The 19,267-nt window shown below is 38.7% G+C and overlaps 3 protein-coding genes across 3 annotated transcripts; 1 reads left to right on the top strand and 2 right to left on the bottom strand.

Moving 5' to 3' along the window:
• Positions 1-5,643: 5,643 nt before the first annotated feature.
• si:dkey-30k22.5 (lecithin retinol acyltransferase family protein) lies at positions 5,644-7,527 on the bottom strand. The gene is made up of 2 exons (XM_067498834.1): positions 7,041-7,527; positions 5,644-6,186 (listed from the first exon to the last, which is right to left on the bottom strand). The coding sequence occupies exons 1-2, from the start codon at positions 7,524-7,526 to the stop codon at positions 6,031-6,033; spliced, it is 642 nt and encodes a 213-aa protein (XP_067354935.1). The 5' UTR covers position 7,527; the 3' UTR covers positions 5,644-6,030.
• Positions 7,528-7,914: 387 nt separating this feature from the next.
• On the bottom strand, positions 7,915-9,404 carry lrata (lecithin retinol acyltransferase a). The gene is made up of 2 exons (XM_067499691.1): positions 8,732-9,404; positions 7,915-8,413 (listed from the first exon to the last, which is right to left on the bottom strand). Exons 1-2 carry the CDS (start codon positions 9,263-9,265, stop codon positions 8,261-8,263), a joined length of 687 nt encoding a protein of 228 aa, XP_067355792.1. The 5' UTR covers positions 9,266-9,404; the 3' UTR covers positions 7,915-8,260.
• A 6,008-nt stretch (positions 9,405-15,412) lies between these two features.
• On the top strand, positions 15,413-19,226 carry fgg (fibrinogen gamma chain). The gene is made up of 9 exons (XM_067499076.1): positions 15,413-15,595; positions 15,703-15,750; positions 15,868-16,054; positions 16,261-16,345; positions 16,846-16,976; positions 17,318-17,451; positions 17,991-18,175; positions 18,349-18,626; positions 18,770-19,226. The coding sequence occupies exons 1-9, from the start codon at positions 15,533-15,535 to the stop codon at positions 18,943-18,945; spliced, it is 1,287 nt and encodes a 428-aa protein (XP_067355177.1). The 5' UTR covers positions 15,413-15,532; the 3' UTR covers positions 18,946-19,226.
• Positions 19,227-19,267: the final 41 nt, after the last annotated feature.

Genomic DNA, 19,267 nt, shown 5'->3' with positions numbered 1-19,267 from the left:
ACTTTTGTACTTTAGGTAAAATGTAGATAATAAATAATCTGTTTAGTATTTTTATTTTTTGGATAATTTTTAGGCCAATACTTGCACTTTTACTTGAGCATTGACTCTGTGTACTTCTACCATCTCTGCGCCCAGTGTGTCACATTCTGCAGTTCATGTGTCTGTGTAGCAGCAGACTTTTGCACCGAGCAGTTTTAATGTTGTGGCTGATTGGTGCAGATATGAGTAATACTGTAAAAGCACTATTTTCAACATGTGAACATGCTGAAACTCTTTTCCCCCAATTATGACTTCACTAATGTGAATATCAAACTTTCAGTACACTGGAGGATCAGCAGTGATTTACCTGCCTGTTAATATTACAGAATGTGCACAACTCTGACATGCTGCTCGCTATTTGAATTGATCAAGTGTCAATCAAGTATGGATGTTTCTCAAGTAGTAGGAAACCTTATGCATTTTTAGGGACCGATTGCTTCTGTAAACACACAACATACAGGTTTTACATTTCTTGAAATGTGACAAAAAAAAACAACAACGCATGAGCCACATTTTCCACATTTTTCCTTGAATGACAAATGCTGCAGTGACTTTTGTTCATATTTAACAATATATTTTCCACTCACGGGACAAAAATATCTGTGATTTGAGAAAATAGCGCCAAGCTGTCACCGTCACAGTCAACAGGACGATTTCTGCGTTTAACATGTTTCCACTGTGTGCAAAAATGTTCCTACATTAAAATGCATCTCTCAGTGAGTCTCGTGGATTCAATCTTGTAAAGTACGTAACTCAGAAGGCTGGAAACCTGTCTGGATCAAAAAAACCTTGATCCTTTTTTACTCGGATTGATAACGTCTACTCACCTCAGTCGGCAGAGTGGGATTGTTTTAGGTCCCTCTCATTGTCTTTCCGTCAGGAAAAGTTTAGAGATCGCTATGAAAGTGTGTCTTCTCGTCTCCGTGATATTTAGACGAACAAAATCTATATATAAACCCATCGAACCGCGACAAGATTGTCTTCTCTCGGAAGCGAAGACTGCGCGCAGCATCTGTCAGTGCGCGCTGCTGGGGGCGCAGTACCTGCAGCGTCTGGACGATCGACAGATGTGGCGCGTAGAGTAGCAGGGAGGAAACGCGTCCTTCCCTGACAAACATCCTCACATTTGACTTTACAATAGGTTGCTGTTGTTGTGCACCTCATATATTTGTACAGTATTTGTCTGTCTGCTCGTGCTGAAATGATAAATGCCATATTTCTTTTTGTGCCACTGCAGAGGAATCTAGAAAAAGGCAGTGAATGATATTTGAACCTTTACTGAAAGCCTCTCAGTTTTTGAATACCCAGCATTAAAGTTGAAACCATTAACGTTTCAGGTTGAACCAAAGCATTAATGCAATTCATCATGATCTACTGTCGGCCTTGTACTGAGTGGCTCAGGTGGTCTGTGTCTCTGCAGACCAGTCAAGACAAGTAAAGAACTTTTTCTAACAAACATTTTGCAATTTAGGGCTTAAGAGTTGGATCATTATTCCTAAAATGAATTAATATGCAGACTCCTTTGCAGTATAAACACAAAGTATGGCACCTCAAATCTCTATAGCAGCAATCAAACCGCCACTGAAACGAACATCCTCACAAACCCATTATGCTTTTCCCCATTCGAGACCAAACTACACACATGGAGCTGAAGCCTAGAACACGTCCCACTGCACAATAGACCAGGCGAGCAGCTCGTTTGTTGTACACTTACACACCTAAGTAGCTTTTAGTTTGTTTGTTTTGTTGTTCTTGTTGAATCAAACCTACCAACAGGAAACATGGAAAAGCAGATCAAAAGTGTCTCACGAACTAAAACGCACAGTCAGTCTAAACGGGAGCACAGTACAGGCATGTTTCAGTCTCACTGCATCAATTCTTTTCTGCACCGACAAGTGGGATTAGAAAGGGACACTGAAAGTCTCATTGATGAGTCAACAAATAAAGCAAACTGCCACTTTGCTATGACACTAAAACGATGACGCTTATTGACTTTTACTTTACTCCACAACCCACAAAATAGATCATCATTGGGAGGCAGTGATCCAAACATTTTATATTATGATCAATGACAGTTTGCAGCTAAACCAATTCAAGCTGTTTACCTTCTGGCTGGGAATTGGGCTCATAATTTGATTACCACTGTTACAAACCAAGCTATCGCAAGGCCATTTGAAATTGAGTTACTGTTCCACTGTCTCCTTGGCAAAAGCGCACTCTGACCATAATGCGGCCACACAGATGGTGAAGCAATGACAAAACCAAGGAAACCCTGAATCGACGGGCACGTTAGTGATTCCCCTTTGACTGTCAACGATCAGAAAAACCAGCAAAGGAAAGATCTTCATATTACCGAAGGATCCTAACACTGTGTTTTAGTGTTTATATTATTCCTGCCAGAGCTGCCATTGTCTACACATTTTGGATGTAATTATTCTTCCATCTCAGGCTGCGATTTTTTCCTGACCTTTATAGCACAGTAAAGTGTTGTTGATGTACACTTAATGTACAAAGGCACATTTATAGACATCATTTATAAACATGTAGATTGTTGGGAGGGAACAGAAACACTCAGGTTATGGTGTATATACTAAAAGCTTGTAGGGTGAATGGGAAAAGTTGAATCAGATGATATTTCTCTGCTGGTTCTTTATTACAAGCAACCCCTTTAATATTGCACAAAGTTACAGTATTGTACACTGTTGATACAAAAGCATTACTTCAGCTGCTTTTATCATTATGAAAGGATCATAACTAGTATGCCAAGATGAAATTACCTCAAATGAAGTTATATTTCAAAGGGATACTATGTCTATTGTGTTCTAATGTTTTCCTTTTTTTTTTTTAATTTCCTAGTTGTTTATGTTGTATTGATCCTATTTGGAGTAGATCATAGAGCTGAACCATATACGTGACCTAGTAACTGAACATGACAGCCCATAATACTGACTGACTTTCAGCCTTCTTGATCTAAATAAAATCATGTGCCAAAGATTTCTGATGTGACTGACACATACCTGAAAACCTGCGGGGGGTTTTGTGGCTTACGGCCTTTGTCTGTACAAGACAAAAGGACATTCATCATTGTGAACAGCAGAGACATTATTATGCTAAGCTACGCAGGGCCATTATACCGGGATACTTAATCATGCCTAATAAATACAATTATTGACCAAACGTCATCTGTTCTTTACAGTTCTGCAAGCCCCTGCATGATATCAATATCTAAAGATGAAATGCCAGTCTGAAGGTGAAGTGGTTGAATAGAACTTACACTTAGACTTTCTGTGTTGAGATCCTGTATTTTGCCCAAATACAAACCAAATGATATGACTTATTTCCAAACACAAAACATTTTGTAAAATATTTTTAGTTTTTTTTATTTCTGTAGTAATAGTAGAGAAAAAAAAAACGAATAGTTTCAGTAGAACTAAACAGGTTTTACTTGAAGGCCACCTCCTTGATTGTTTACTTCGATATTTTACAAACCTGGTGATCGTGAGTCAGCTCCCAATTTACATTTCTACAAAACTAGAACATGTTCATGTCATGTTTAGTTTAAAACTGGGGGATGAGATACAGCTCAAGAATAAACAAGGTGATAAACATTAGTTTGTTACCAAGATGTCATGAAAATTAAAAGTTATGTAATTGATTTAGGACTCTTTACTTTTGAGGCCAATAACTTCAATCTACTGTTTGCTACAATTAAATATCATAAAATTCGTGTTTGTATATGTATTTTTGATTTTTTTTGTATTTTCATCTTACCCTGTGAGTTCAGAGTCGCCCCAGCGGATCATTTGTCCGCATGTTGATTTGTGCAAACCTCCAACCCTATGGTCGGTAGGCGGCCACTCTGCCAACTGAGCCACTGCTGCCCTACACAAGGCATGTTGGTATGATTTGCATAAATTCAGCATTTGTGAGCAGTTGTTAAATCTGCATGAAGGTTTAAGGTTCATCTGCATACGTGAACATGGAGGGCTTTGCCAAAACATACAAACATGCAAAGGTAACACAAAGGGAGAAAAAAAAGGAAAAACTTGCACTGAATCTTGTGGGAATCCAAAATTAAGTGCTGCCATCAAATTGCAAGGTTGCACAACCTCAGAGTGTCAAGCTACGGACGTGCTTGCCGCATCGTTCTTATACTCGCACTTAAAGTGCGCATGACGGGTGTCACTGCTGAGAAAAAGCACAGTCTGCTCTGCTGGAATATCAAAACAAGTAATAATGAATAACCAATATGTCCTGTAACATGAGATGGTTTTTTTAAACGGCTTTTGTGTCTGTAATTACACTAACACTCCCTGTCATTTCATTATTAGCTGTGCATAAGTCCTTGTGTCTTGCATTTGCAAGTAGTTGTATGCACATCTGTTTTTCCTCGCTGGCCAAAACACAACAATACAACCAGCAGTCGTGACATCAAGTTTAAACCAAGCTTCAAGAATTCATTCGTTTTATTTTCCTAAATTCAAAGCCCATTGACTATCCAGTAAAGCAGCTTTTTACCACATTCACCCCATCGATAAGTGCACCTCATTTTCATATATTTGAGTGATTCTTTGGTGCTCTGGAAAAACCATGGCTCAAATTGAAGTGCTTCAGCCTGATGGAGAAATTCTCTTTGGAATGTTTAGACGCTAATATCCCATGAGACTGTGGCTGAGGATGTTCAATATCATTTTATGCTTTACCTTAATGTCCTAATGTTTGTTTGTGCTCAAAGATTAGATGAGAGCCATCACACAGAACCTTTCGAAGGAACCATGGGATCTATATGTTTGATTTATATACTGGTGGCTAAATAAGCAAGACCTCAACATGTATAACTACAGAATTGGAAATGTGATTTCCTTCATCCTATAAGCTGAAAGGTGTCAGTTTGGGGGCAATTTCTGCTTTTGTTCACTGGTCATGCTCCAAAATAAAATGTTCATGGGAAAGTGCAAAAAATGTCAGCTCGATTTTGTGTGTCCATCAATCAGACACCTTCCTTTCAGAAACTAGGGTTCAGGTACCGGGACTTTTATTTGCCATTTTTTTCGCCTTAAAGAGTTTGTGGAATAAATGTGGACAAATCTACCACATTTATGCTATTAACAGCATTTCATACAGGACTGTTTATAATACAATGTAGAGCATGAACATTTGTACTTCTACTTGAATAAAGAATTTACAGTACACAGTACTTGGACAAATAATTCTACAAACTTCTACAAGTTACCGAGCTTGTGTACTTTTACCAATTTTGCAGATATATGTTAACTTCCAGTCCAAATTCTGTATTGTAGAGGCCATTGCCATTCCTTTTTTTAAAAACTTTATAAAAGCCCATTACTTTGTGAATAATAGTACTGCGTATGCACAACATTGTGAGAACTCACTCAAAAGACTTTGCACCTATGTGATGGTTTTAACTCATACAACCAGGGTTATTGTTCTAACATTATGTAATGCATAAAGGGTCTAAGACAGATTGTTGATTGTTTAATCTGTTTAATAAAGACATTTACAGGAAATGTATTTTGCGCACTGGTACTAGTACATCACATTTATATTACAAGAAATATATTGCACTTAGTCCAAGCCAACTACATAATGTGAATATTCTATAAAATGTATGACTTTTTTTCAGTCTCTCTAAATTAAATAAAAATAAAATAAAATTACATCCATAGGCCCCTCTCCTTTAGATTTTTCTTTTTTTACATTTATAACCTATGAGTTGTTCTTGTAAAATTAGATCAGTGTGGAACACTATAACCTGATGAATATTAATAATAAATAACAAAAAACATATGAAATCTTTATATGACACCTTTAAGAGAAAGGCAACACCTAAAATAAAATAATTAACACATCGTAACATTTTATTGTATAATTTATATCCCAGTTCCTTTAGTCATACAGCTAATCCACGGTATTGCATTCCAGCTTCCCCCATCGTGTTAAATTAGAGCCTGACTGTCTCACCGGAGGCCATTAGGCCGCCATCCAGATGGTGAATGAGATGAGCAGGGTTGGTAAGAGTGTCAGTGGCGTCACACAGCCCAGATACAGCGATGTTCCTACACCACACAGTGCAGTCAGATAGGCACTCAACCTGCTAAAGACTATCGTCCGGATTGTTGTGCAAAACTGCAAAGAAGAGTGAAAAAAACAGTGATTTCAGGCACATGAATCATAAGATTGGTTAGTGCAGTGAATTTTTGAGTAGCACTAGAGGGAGCTACTAGCCTCATGAACAAGCAACGTAAATTTTCACTGCTGTAAAAATATCCTCACATCCCTAAGTCTGGATTTCAGCATTAAAGTTCCACTCATGGTGAAAAAAGATTGATCAGTCACCCACCTTCTTTGAGATTAACACTGCTTCTCACACGTTTTGGCAACATTTCCTGTAATCTCTTCATCGCTAAATCCAAAGACATTTTAAATGCTACATGTGCAAATCCTCCAGCTCTGCATGTGACCTTAGTAAAGCAGCATTCCTCAGCGTACAAAGAAACAATTGTGGAGAATTAAAAGAATTAAGGATTCTTTTTTTCACTGTGATATGTTTGGGAAAGACTGATCAATAAAGACTTTATCTATTAAGAATAAACCACATTGTCACAATAATTCCATGAGAAGAGGTAAAAAATATTTTATTCCAACTTTACTGGCAACAGTGTTTATACTGCTCCAAACAAATACAAATAAAACTCAAGCAGAAAATTTGCAAACCACATATTCAAACCTACTAGATGGAATGTTCTTTAACTCATCTGAGTTTCAAGAATAGTGTAATATTTCTTTAAATCAGCGTCAAAACAAGACTTGCAAGATTTACTGGTTGCTGCAATTATTTTTTTCATGTCTACGCTGGTCATTAAGAGATTCTTTCCAAAAAAGAAATCCAGTATAAGAGATGGGGCACAAAGTCTAAAGTCCTTGTTCTGAGCTAAACGTTCATTTTAAAGTTGAGTTTTACAAGAGGACAGTAACTCTACCTGGTACGTCTGGTAGCTGATAGCCATGCCATATCTGCAGTACATCACAAAGTGTTCACAGTTGTACCACAGCAAGCTGTAGGTGACAGATCCCAGGAGTTTCTCAGCCCTCCGTGCCACCTCATCCCCATCCAACGGAGGCCGGTTACACACTTTGTCCATGTGGTTGATCAGAATCTCCGAGCCATAAGCAAAATCTGCCACAGAGTCCACTCTGATGCTGGCAACCTTGGTGATAACCCCCAGCAGCAGGCGGTTATTTGTTACCATCTTGGCAATAGCAGATTTATTCTTGGAAATCACGGGCAGGATGTCCGGAATGAGATGAGCCACACGGTTGTCACCCAAATAAATACCAAAATGGGTGAATAATGTCCTGGGGACTTCTAGCAGATCCCCACGCTTGTAAAGAGACAAGTCATATTTAGAGTCGTCTTCTTGTTTGGAAGCGACAAAGAAAAAGTTAAGGAGCTGGCAGAGAAACATGATGGCGATGTGCAGCAAAGTGCTCGACACCTGAGCGTTTTATTTAAGGTGGAGCTGGGAGGGACTTGAGTGGTCATGAGGATTAAACATCGGTCAGACCTTCGAGTGTGGTTTTGACAAGGAGCTTTCTCTAATCACATTGCTATGTGGCTAGATTTTGAAACTCGGGCCTTGTTCGTGCTGTATTGAGGCCGAGGGCTCTCATTAGGGAAACTGGCTTAGCTCAGGTCAAAGCTAAATGATTGAGCCATCGTTCCCAAATATAAAGCTTTTTTTTAAGTGCCGTTTTCCCTCACAATCTGTTATAACAAGCAGTATCACAGCTAAGATAGACGTAGAGCTCTGTTTTCACTGCCATACGGTTGGACACACACACAAGGCACACAAGTTAAAATAAAATGTTTATTTAACATTTGTCTTATTTACAAAATTATATTAAGTACATTCATGTCGACTGTATATACAATAAGATATTTTTTAGTCAGTGTAAAACTATACTGTGATGTTGGCAAAAATAAAACTGTGTTTCTTCGCGGTTACAGTGAGACAACAGTAAGATAGATACTAACTGAAACTATATGTCTGCAATAACACGCTTTATTTTCAATGAAGTGAAAGCTTTCCTGCGAGCCGTACTAAGAAAAGTATCACATGTCAACAGTGCACGGCTCTGAAGAGGTCTCCAGTCTTTCATAAAGGTCATCTTGTTTGCGGGGTCCGTCTGCCGAGCTCCCTTAGCCCGCCATCCACAGAGTGAAGGGGATAAGAACTGTGGGTAACGCAGTCAAAGGTGCCAGACGGAAATACACCACGGAGAGCATTCCAAGCAGTCCTGCAGCCATAACGCTGCGCTGGTCTCTGATGGCTGATTTCAGGCCCTCACAGAACTACAAAGGAGAAATAAAAAACAATAGTTATTGTGGTTTTGTTTGGAATTTTTCCCCACAGCTGGAGAGAAGTTAAACAGGTGGAAGCCAAAGCAACAGTGCTCCTCGTATCAGTGCACTGGTGAAATAGCTTCATGCACCTAGATGTTGTTAGATGTTGGATTACTAAGGGGCTGCACCTTGGCCCCCATACTCCCTGGGGCCCTAAAGCACCTGGATTCACCCAATGTTGCTTCATTAACCACATTTGTTTTAGAATATGTCTGCTGCTACAAAGTGATGCTTTTGTTTTTTGTTTGTTTGTTTGTGGGACTGCACCTTCTCGGTTTGCCGGCTCACTGCAGATCCGTATTTGCAGTGTGTCACAAAGTGTTCACAGTTTTTCCACAGCAGACTGTACGGGGTCGCTCCGACTTGTTTTTCTGCTCTCCGAGCCACAGTATCGTTGGGAAGTGCGTGCGCGTTCCTCTTCTTATACATTCGGCTGATTCGTACCGTGGCGCCATATGCAAAGTCCTCCAACGTGTCCACGCGCACTGAGGCGCACCGGTAGATGCAGCCGAGGATGAGCCTCGTGTTTGTCACGACAGAATTGATGAGCTTCTTGTCGTTTGTAAGCGTGGGGAGGATGTCAGGGATCAGATGAGCCACTTTGTTGTCGCCTAAGTAAATGCCAAAGTGGATGAAGATGCACCTGGGGACCTCCAGCAGGTCTCCTCTGCGAAAAGGTGGTTTGGCGCCGCGCTGCGCAGGGCGTCCTCGGTGCTCACTGTGCCACCAGCTGGGCTCAAAAAGCTTGAAGGTGGAGAAAACAGAGAGCTTCTCCACCAGGAACGTCAACAGCTGCAACATCTCGAGAGTTTTCGATGGAAATGTGTGAAAGCGCTGCGGTGCAGCGCGCCTTTTTATCCCCAGAGAAAGCGCGGAGGAAACGCCGAGGACACGATTGGCCACAGGTCACCTTGTCCACGTGCGTCTGTTCCTTCCATCTTTAGTTCTTTATCCCTCAGCTGTGCAGTGATCTCCACTAAACCACTTTGCTTTCAATGAAGAGCAGAAAGGAAAAGAATCAAAAAGAATACATCAATGTAGACTATCATAATGCTCACATTTAGGTTTATTACTTTTTATGACGTAATACGCTTTTTATTATTTGTGCTGGGACTTTTTTCAGCTCTTAGACTTTAAATTACACTATAATAGCACCATGAAATAGAGCACGTGCTTTATGAATTATAGCAGATTTCTAAAGAGATTCTTATGTGCCATTTGGCAAATAAGTATTGAGATTTTCTACTTAATTAAAGATGAAATTAAATGCATTTTAATGTAACTCTTACACATAAAAGTCAGCCTTTAGGTACAGAAATACTTATTATGCAGAATGATGATAAACCCTTTGACATGGATCCTTGAACTGTATCAGGGTACAAGTGTAAAGAAGTGCAATACTAGAAAAGTACTGGTTCACCAGAATAAATGTACTCAGTTACTTTCCAATAATACAGACTCATTTAAACATGTTTTGGTGTCAATCTTCTAACTTTCTTTATGCTTTTCTCTGATTTCACCACTTTGTGAAACAAATTTCTAAGTAGACATTTAAGCATATACTTTTGCAGAGGTTTTTCTGTTCTGTCCCATCCTCAGTCCAGAACCAGCCTTGTTGTAGATGGAAGATCCACATCATGTGATAAATCGTTGCTTTGGCCTGATTACCTTAATCCTGAAGGTGTCAGTTGTGTTTTGACCAAGAAAATACCTTGAGAAACACTCGGTCTTGTTTTTCTCGTGTCTTGGAACCATCTTTTACAGTATTTGCTGACCTAGATACTGGTAAAAGGAACTGTTGGAATTATGCCAGCAGCATTGTTGGAATTGGGACGGCTGGTTTGATGCAAACAGCATTTGGAGGAGTTGTGAGTGTGATTGCTGATTATTTAATACTCTACTGCTCAAACACTGAACTTGTAGCATTAAAAATAAATATATAAATAATAAAAATCTACTACTACTCTCCTTTCGGCTTATCCCGTGAGTTCGGGGTCGCCACAGCGGATCATTGTCCGCATGTTGATTTGGCACAGTTTTTACGTCGGATGCCCTTCCTGACGCAACCCTCCCCAATTTCTACCAGGCTTGGACCGGCACTGCATCGCTGGGGAGGGGGAATGGGCTGTTAGGGGTTCAGGGACTTGGGTCTTGCACAGGGACACTTCGACATATAGCCAGGGCCGGGGATCGAACCACTCACCCTGTGGTCCGTAAGCAACTGCCTTTACTGCTATAGCCGCCCATATAAATAATAAAAACAATAAACAGAAATTTATGAATATCATAAATAAGCAAAGCTACAGAATTAACCCTGTTTTTGTAGTAGTGTACAGGTGTCCGCAGCTCTGCCATTCAAATATTTGAAAGTTTAATAAATTATTAAGAGGATTTTAAACTGAAATATTATTCCAAATGAATTTGAGTATAGAAAAAAAGTTGCAGAGTTGGAAATATTCTAGTAAAGAACTTTGAATGTACTGTTGTGCAAAAGTGAGTAACCCCTTATTTTGAAATTTTGAAACCAAGAACTTCTTTCATCATCACAATTTTTATTGCACAATAATCTATTGCAAGCATTTCCTCCATAGAGCTCATTTTAATATATCAAAAGGTGCAAACGTTTGCATTCATTTATTTTACTATCACTTGTTTTTTGTCCTTTCGGCTTATCCCATGAGTTCAGGGTTGCCACAGCGGATCATTGTCGGCATGTTAATTTGGCAGAGTTTTTACTCCGGATGCCCTTCCTGAGGCAACCCTCCCCAATTTCTACTGGGTTCAGAACTCCACTGCACAGCTGGGGAGGGGAAGGGGGTGTTAGGGGGTTCAGTGTCTTGCCCAGAGATACTTCAACATATGATTGAGCCACTGACCCTGTGGTCCGTAGACGACTGCCTTACCAACTGAGCTACAGCCCCCTCCATTGTTTGTTTGTTTTTATACACTCATTGATCATTTTTGTTCCCTCTGATGAAAAAAGAACATCTGTACCAGCTGAATGTGCAAACTCCAACCTAAACCTAGTTTAATAACAAAGTGCTAGTTGTGCTAGTTATTTTACATGGTAAATGAGTAGTTGTGTAAATGTATTGACTTTTCCCACCGGTCTTACAGTATGACTTTTTTTAAATAAACTTTTAGTAAAGTTAGATCTTAAGTGTTTTCTTACATTTACTCAAATGTGTTATTTGGATATTTAGTCATTTGTTTTGGAAAAATGTGTATAAAGATATGACTGTTGATTGTTCTTAGTGTTGGGCCCCTCATAAAGGTCCAGGGTGAAATGCTGGGCCTTTTTTTCATATGATGTTTCTTCATTAAAGGAGAAAAATAAATTAAGTCTATGTGTGGCTCTCTTTTTTATGTCTTAAATATGAATTTAACAGAAATATGGTCTAAAATATATCTTTTTGTGGAGAGTCCGTTTCACAGAACAGCACTGACAATGATTAGTAAGCTTATTGTAATTTGATAACTACTAACCATTGGAAGAGTGTGTGTGGGACGACTGGATGGAGCAGAGTGGATCTTATGGCTACATAACTTTAAGTTGTATATTGGAGCTTTAATTACACATTCATACTGTAGCCAAAATAAGATGGTAAGAAAGACCCTTGAAAGCGATAAAGCACAAATAAGCAGTGAGCACACAGATGCAGTGTAGGACAATTATTAATATAGTTGTAGTGTGAATAAAATGAAAGATGTGTGTAACTATAGTGGATAGTTAAACTAAGTTAAAACTGAGGTAAACTCAGTTGTAAATAACACAATGAAAACAGCATCATGTTCATTATTTTTCATCCACGTTAAGATGATGAACACCAGATTCATGCAGCAACAAAGTGCACGTTGTTATTTCACACCACTGAGACCCTGACGAGACTCCAAAAAACGTAATTCCTGTTCAGACGACCTAAGTTGGACAAGCGGTAAACAATACTGACTCTGTTAATCTAATTACTGTCTTACACGTTTCCTAAAGATGTGAATGAACAGCCATTCATTTGTATATTCCTATGGTTTAATTTACAGGTTAAATGTGATGGAAGTGCACTTGTCTCCTTTTATAAAGAAAATTAAGCAATGTTTTACCTTTTATGTGTTGTTTTCTATACGGATGAAAGACAGACCGTGTGAATATCAGCTTGGCATCACCGTCTGACTACTTCACCGACAGCAACAGTGTTTCTCCCACGTCTTTGTGAAAGTTAAAAGAAAGAACAAGACACTTTTCATCTGTTCAGCAGACTCTCAGTGGGGTTTAGGGCCACGGGCCTGGCAGTTCATTCTCAGGTCAGTAAGGCTTTATGTGTGTCCCGGGCTCATTTTGTCTTCATTATAAAACCAGGTCCAACAGAGGTAGTTTAGGTAAGATTTATCATCAAATGTCAACATGGGGCCCATATATGAAGCATTATCAAGCTTTATTTTGTCACATGTATCTCTACTGATTGCTCTGATTTAATAAAAGGAGGTGTGTACCCGGGAGAATAGACACAGATTATCAATAACTAGATCTATTTTAAACTCTACATCCAACAAAATATTGGCGTGATACGACTACTGTACGGCAGCCTTTCGCAACATGGAAATAACTGCAAACAGTCCTCACAAAAAACAGAAAAACATTACACAAGCATAAGGCTTGTAACTTTGAAATGAACAGCAGAGAAAGATTCCCATTTTGAATGTGGGCCATGATAGAGAAAGATGATTCGCACTCATCTGCTAATAATGACAACAGGGTGACAGTTGTTTTTTTACTGTCTTGGACAGATAGTTAAATGAAAACATTTAAATACACTTTGATATTCTGGAATATACCAATGCATAGATTGTGGCATCAGTACATTTACATCTATCAGACCCTATTCGTAGTTCGCTGCACTGGGGACTAAGGACGTCCAGTAGCCTCTGTTACAGTTTTGCATTAAAACAGACAAAAAGTTGCTTAAAAATTTCAGAAAAATCTAAATAATCATGTTTGCATATTTATGCCTAATTTCAAATAGCTTCCAAACATCGATGGTCTAAATTGTGGCCCTCTCCACACTGCTAGGATCTGAATGATAATATTTATTTAGTCATTTACTGGCCTAAAACTAATCCAAAAACATAACTATTGGGAGGTTTATGACATTGTAGAATATAAACTGCCCTAAACTTGTGTTTGCAATTATTCATCCTTCATGCAGATTAGCATAGCTTCACTGATGAGATTATTCCAGATGGATTAAGGAATTAAATCTGCACAAAAGGACACATAAAACACCTTTAAACCACCACCAGTTACAAACAACTTTATAGATTTTTTTACAGTCTGAGAGAAATATATCTATTAGCTTCCTGCATCAGTGAATGATTTGTTAATGTCAAACACGTGCAGACAGATGTCGACAGGGGAAACAGTGCCCTGCTCATTTCTGATCTAGATCTAGAGTTTGGCTCCAATTTGGTCAACAACAGCTCAACGACGCACATGTGCGTCTTACAAATTAAGCCTGTGAAAAAGGGGCTTTGTTTTCTCAGAAAATCACATTTTCCCTGCAGACAGGGGGATGAAAATCGTTAATACCCTTGCATCTCCACGCACCAATGGCCCCATGGACACTGGCATTTGTTTTTAGACACAAACATGATGTCCTCTTTCTAATTTACAGTTTGTTTGAAAAATGGATCAAAACGCTTTTCCCAGTGCTTTTATTGAGGCTAACATTATGAGGACTACCAACATCTGGCGTGAGCAAAATCATCTCCAGCTCAATAAAGCTGAGACAAATAAAGTTGTTTGAATATTGAATCTTGACATTAATGGATTCAAAATCTTCAGATTGAACGCGTTGTCCTAATAAACCCTGGTTCCTGAACTCAGAATTGTCAACATTTTACTTGAGTGGTGCTATAATGGTTAGACCAGGGCCACTCACCACAGACAAATTGTCTTTAAACTATTATCCATATTTAAAGTTTGTTTGTAGTTAGTTTTAACAATCCTGCATCAGTGTAACTTAGAATACCTGGTAATAAGTGCAACTATAATAAATTCAGTTACCATTCTAGTCTTGAAACACTCTACTTTGACCTTAATATATAATTGTATATGTACATGGAAGCCCAACTGTGCCAACAAAAGAAAAAATCATTATTATGAGATAATAATTCTAAACCATGTTTTATAATTTGCTAAGCTATAGCATTTTTTTTTTACTAACATGAACATAGTCAAAATATGGACTAGCATCTGGAGTTCCTGGAGTTCTGGATATTCAGGCAGACGTATGTTCCGTACAAATATACCATTAAACCCTCCACTTTAAAGGACAAAGTACACCGCTTGCAATTGCAATGCATGTAAACATACCAGTGTTTTCTGATCTGACTCCCTTTTTAGCGAGGCAACAACGTTTGCCAGTGCCGTCCAAAACTGTTTATAACCTCAATGTGTTGTGACTCAAATAGTCAAATGGTTGACTTTTAAGGATACACATATATTTCATATATTACTTTTTATGTTGCCTCCTCTTAACAATTGTTTATATGTTGAGATTTAAGACAACTTAACAATACCATTGTGCCTCTAAGAAATGCCCCATGCTGTGATCTGTATTTGATTTTTATGACAAGATAAATATATAAGATAAATAAACTGTGCACCAATTGTGCTTCATATCTGGATTAAACTCTGTTTGAATAGGAGCCCAAGTCCAGTGAAAGCAGTGACATTATGTACTTGTTAGAAAAGATACGGCTGGACAAAGAATGAATCACTATTTGTTGAGAGTTGATTCGTCATCATTACCACCAGTGGGTCAGGATATCCAAAAATAAAAGTTATGTCACATGTTCTGATAGTTCGGCTCCAGCTGTCAATTACAGACTGTCAAATCTGGGAAATGACTGCAGGTGGACATTTGAGTCACAGCTTTGTTCCAAGGGAGATGTTTACATTTGAGGCCCTTATCAAACAGTGAACTCAGGACCTTGTTCAGATAAATATCCCAGAGAGTCGAGCTGCTTTTTATTCTCCTAGAAGACAAGATCATAACCGGTGGTCACAGCAACATGGCTCCATCGGTTCTTGCAATAGCAGGAGGACTACTATTACTTGTCTCCTTCTCATCAGCAGTAAGTCACTGAATTTTTATTATTATTATTATTTTTACCTTCTGCAGATTTGTGGTGCACAAAAAATCCAAATATTTCTTTTCTTTTGTGTGTGTATGTGTGTGTAGCAAACAAGAGGAGACAGCACTGGATCATGCACCCCAAATGATGGTTTTGTAAGTAAACAGATAATAAATAATGTTACTCTTTTGCTGTGTGGGCTGCTTATCTGGTGTATGGGGACACTATTAGTATTGTTTTTGTTTTTTTTTACTTGCTCATTCTGTATGTAGGGAAAGTATTGTCCCACTACATGTGGAGTGGCTGATTACCTGCTCAGGTATATGCCTGGAGTGAACAGGGATTTGGACAATTTGCAAAGACAGCTGGAAACAATCGCTAATTTGACCCAGGGGGCTGAAGAACAAGCTGATTTCCTTAAAGATTCCACTAGTTCATTTCAAAAGAGTTCCCAACAAGGTAACACACCTAATTTGCTAACACCCATCTTCACATACCTGCTTTTGAGTATTAATATGATCCTTTTGTCAGTTGGTTTTCTTGTGAATTTGAGTAAAATCCTCATTAAAATAATTTAGTCAACATTTATTCATATATTTTTTAATTGTCCTCTAGAAATAAGAACATCCATTGTTTGTGACTAAAACCGATTTTTTTTATTTCAGATGTACACTTGAAAAAGTCTTCAAGTATATTAGACGATATTCGCCGATTTGAAAGTACCATTGTTGTACACGAACAACAAATAAAGTAAGTTTATGCCGAGTAACTAAAGATTTCTTTAAATGTATAACTTTAAAATACTGGTACTTTTGTCCTCTACATTAATGGGACAGCCGAATAAACTACACAGAATAAACCTCTCATTCAAAAGCAGTTTGTAAATAATTGTGGGTTTGTGTAGTATATAGTACTATAAAGTATCAAATGCTTCTACTTAGTTTTGGATGTAAACCTTTTCTTGGAGTAGAGTATTTTGAGATAGTAACTCTGCTAACCCCAACTCCTACGCCTTTCGGGTCAATGCACACCAGACTTCTCACCCACACAGTTGGGACTGAACTCAAGTCATGGGGCATTTCTCTATTACCCAAATACTTTGCGTCCTGTAGAGACCCAGTGCTGACATAAAGAAAAAAACTAAATGAAAATTAAACTGAACCTAGATCACTTATTAAATACTGTTAAACATCTCCATCTCTCATTAAGACATGAAATAGGATGCATTAACTCATATTCTCTCTATCCAGGGAACTTCAGAATGTACTTTCATCCAATGAGAGGAAAATGGCAGACTTGAAGCAAATCTCCGCTCAGTTGCAGCAGAAGTGCAGTGAGCCCTGCAAAGATACAGTTGACATCCAACCTCTTACAGGGACAGGTAAAAAAAAAAAAAAAAAAAAAAAACATTCGAGTGTGACCTTCAGGCCATTCCCATTTCGTAAGAGGTTTCTCAATCCTGTCTCATCTGAACATTTGTCCCTGTTCAGTGTTTAGTCAGAGACTAAAATCAATATTCTGCATCAATAAAATGTAAACAGATGTATTTGTAATAAGTTGTGAATGTATTATAAAATACTTCTCTTATCAACTTTAGATTAGCTTGAGTGTATTGCAAGCAGCACCAGTCAGCCCAAGACAACACGATATTTATTCAGCTAAACTTTTTTAGCCATATTTAATAATGTTTGGCTTTGATTTTTCGTCTTCTTCATTTATCAGACTGCCAGGATGTTGCAAACAAAGGTGCCACTACCAGTGGTCTCTACTTAATCAAGCCAGTGAAAGCTACTAAGCAGTTCCTGGTCTACTGTGAGATCGACAGCTTTGGACGTGGCTTCACAGTCATACAGAGGGTAAATCCCACTTAATCAAAAGGTTTTTTTTATCTTGAACTGAATGATTCCGATATTTTATTTCATAACCAATGCAAAACTTAATGCTCACTAAAACTTTTGTCCTTTCTAATTTGCTAATCCTGAAAGCTATCAGCCATTAATACTATTAGGGACAGTACAGAAATTATCAGTGAGGGAGGGATGGAAACGACGTGCTGAGCTACAAAAACTAAATTCAAGAAACTCAATAAAGGTTTAAACAACATTAGTCTTAAATTTTAAAACAATATCAAAACGTGTTGCAGTACATCAATTACCTGATAAATGTGATACCTTAAAGTATAAAAATACAGTTAGATTAAAAAAAAAGATGTCCCTTCACTCACACTACACTCTTTTTTTTTAGGGACAAAAACACATAAACACAACCCTCACCATTTTCATTTTCCTTACTAATACTTTTGATACAGTTCCTTAGCAAATCACTCTTGGCTACATGAAACAATCATGAATATATTGTCCTGTCTTAAATATTAATGAATGAACACTTTTCACAGAGACGTGATGGTAGTGTGGACTTCAACAAGAACTGGATCCAGTACAAGGAGGGCTTTGGCTATCTCTCTCCAGATGACACCACAGAGTTCTGGCTCGGCAACGATAAGATCCATCTTCTGACTACGAGTTCAACTGTTCCAACTGTGCTGAGGATAGAACTTGTTGACTGGGACGGCCAAAAAAGGTACATGCACATCGATGATAACAGATTATGTAATAAGAGAGCAAAGAGCCTCATTGATAAGGCAAACATGACCCCAGTCATGGGGTTTTATTTGAAGAAGAAAAATAACTCAGGAGAGGTACCAGAAGCTAACGCTACATTCCACATTCCTCTTTGTGGCCTCCTTTCTCCAGGTATGCAGACTACCATACGTTCAGATTGGGACCAGAGGCTGACATGTACCGCCTGACGTATAGTTTTTACCTTGGCGGTGACGCTGGAGATGCATTCGATGGCTATGATTTTGGAGATGATGTCAGTGACAAGTTCTACACATCACACAATGGAATCCAGTTCAGTACCCACGACAAGGACAACGACAAGTATGATGGCAGCTGTGCTCGGCAGGACGGCTCTGGCTGGTGGATGAATAGATGTCATGCTGCACATTTGAACGGCAAATACTACCAGGGTAAGACCACGAGGTTAATACCAGCGTCAAACTGGTTGTCATTTGCATGGTTAGTGGCGAAGACAAAGCCATTATCCAAGCACATGCATCAGTTTAAAATCATTCGAGGTCCACTATAAACTGGTTGTGTTCTCTTCATACAGGCGGAAGATACACAGAAAAGGATGCCGGGGAATTCGGCTTCGATAACGGCATCATTTGGGTCACATGGCACAACCGCTGGTACTCGCTAAAAGAGACCACCATGAAGCTCATTCCTCTCAGCCGCATCACAGCTGGTGGACAGCAAGCTGGCGCCAAAGAGTTTGGCGGACTTTGAGAAGGATTGCAGACCACAAATTCCTTTGTTCCGAGCATTTCATAAAAGTCTTTTCCTTACCAAATATGTTTGATTACTTTATTGGACAGTCTTTGGACACAGTTGCTGCCAGTCTAAGAAGCACAACCTACTGAAGCCCATATGGGAAGCAGCTGTTTTATTAAAAATGTTGAGATAAAACTTAAATATTTGATTTGTCCTACTACACCATGTGACTAGAAATGTACACCTGCATGTAATGGAATGCAGCAGCCATGAAATAAATGCCATCACTAATGTAATATTGTGTCCTCTCTATTGCTTTTGTTGTCTAATATATCTG

The sequence above is a fragment of the Channa argus genome, chromosome 3, assembly GCF_033026475.1.
Source record: "Channa argus isolate prfri chromosome 3, Channa argus male v1.0, whole genome shotgun sequence".
Classification (NCBI taxonomy): Eukaryota; Metazoa; Chordata; class Actinopteri; order Anabantiformes; family Channidae; genus Channa; species Channa argus.
Note: the sequence above shows the minus strand (reverse complement) of the source record. Positions and strands in the feature narration are given on the sequence as shown.

Excerpts from the sequence above, each read along its gene's own strand:
- fgg (XM_067499076.1), top strand. The coding sequence starts at position 15,533 with ATGGCTCCATCGGTTCTTGCAATAGCAGGAGGACTACTATTACTTGTC. Across the intron at positions 15,596-15,702 it reads TTGTCTCCTTCTCATCAGCA|CAAACAAGAGGAGACAGCAC; the intron begins GTAAGTCACTGA and ends ATGTGTGTGTAG. Across the intron at positions 15,751-15,867 it reads GCACCCCAAATGATGGTTTT|GGAAAGTATTGTCCCACTAC; the intron begins GTAAGTAAACAG and ends TTCTGTATGTAG.
- si:dkey-30k22.5 (XM_067498834.1), bottom strand. The coding sequence starts at position 7,526 with ATGTTTCTCTGCCAGCTCCTTAACTTTTTCTTTGTCGCTTCCAAACAA. Across the intron at positions 6,187-7,040 it reads TCAGCTACCAGACGTACCAG|TTTTGCACAACAATCCGGAC; the intron begins GTAGAGTTACTG and ends TCTTCTTTGCAG.
- lrata (XM_067499691.1), bottom strand. The coding sequence starts at position 9,265 with ATGTTGCAGCTGTTGACGTTCCTGGTGGAGAAGCTCTCTGTTTTCTCC. Across the intron at positions 8,414-8,731 it reads TGAGCCGGCAAACCGAGAAG|TTCTGTGAGGGCCTGAAATC; the intron begins GTGCAGTCCCAC and ends TCTCCTTTGTAG.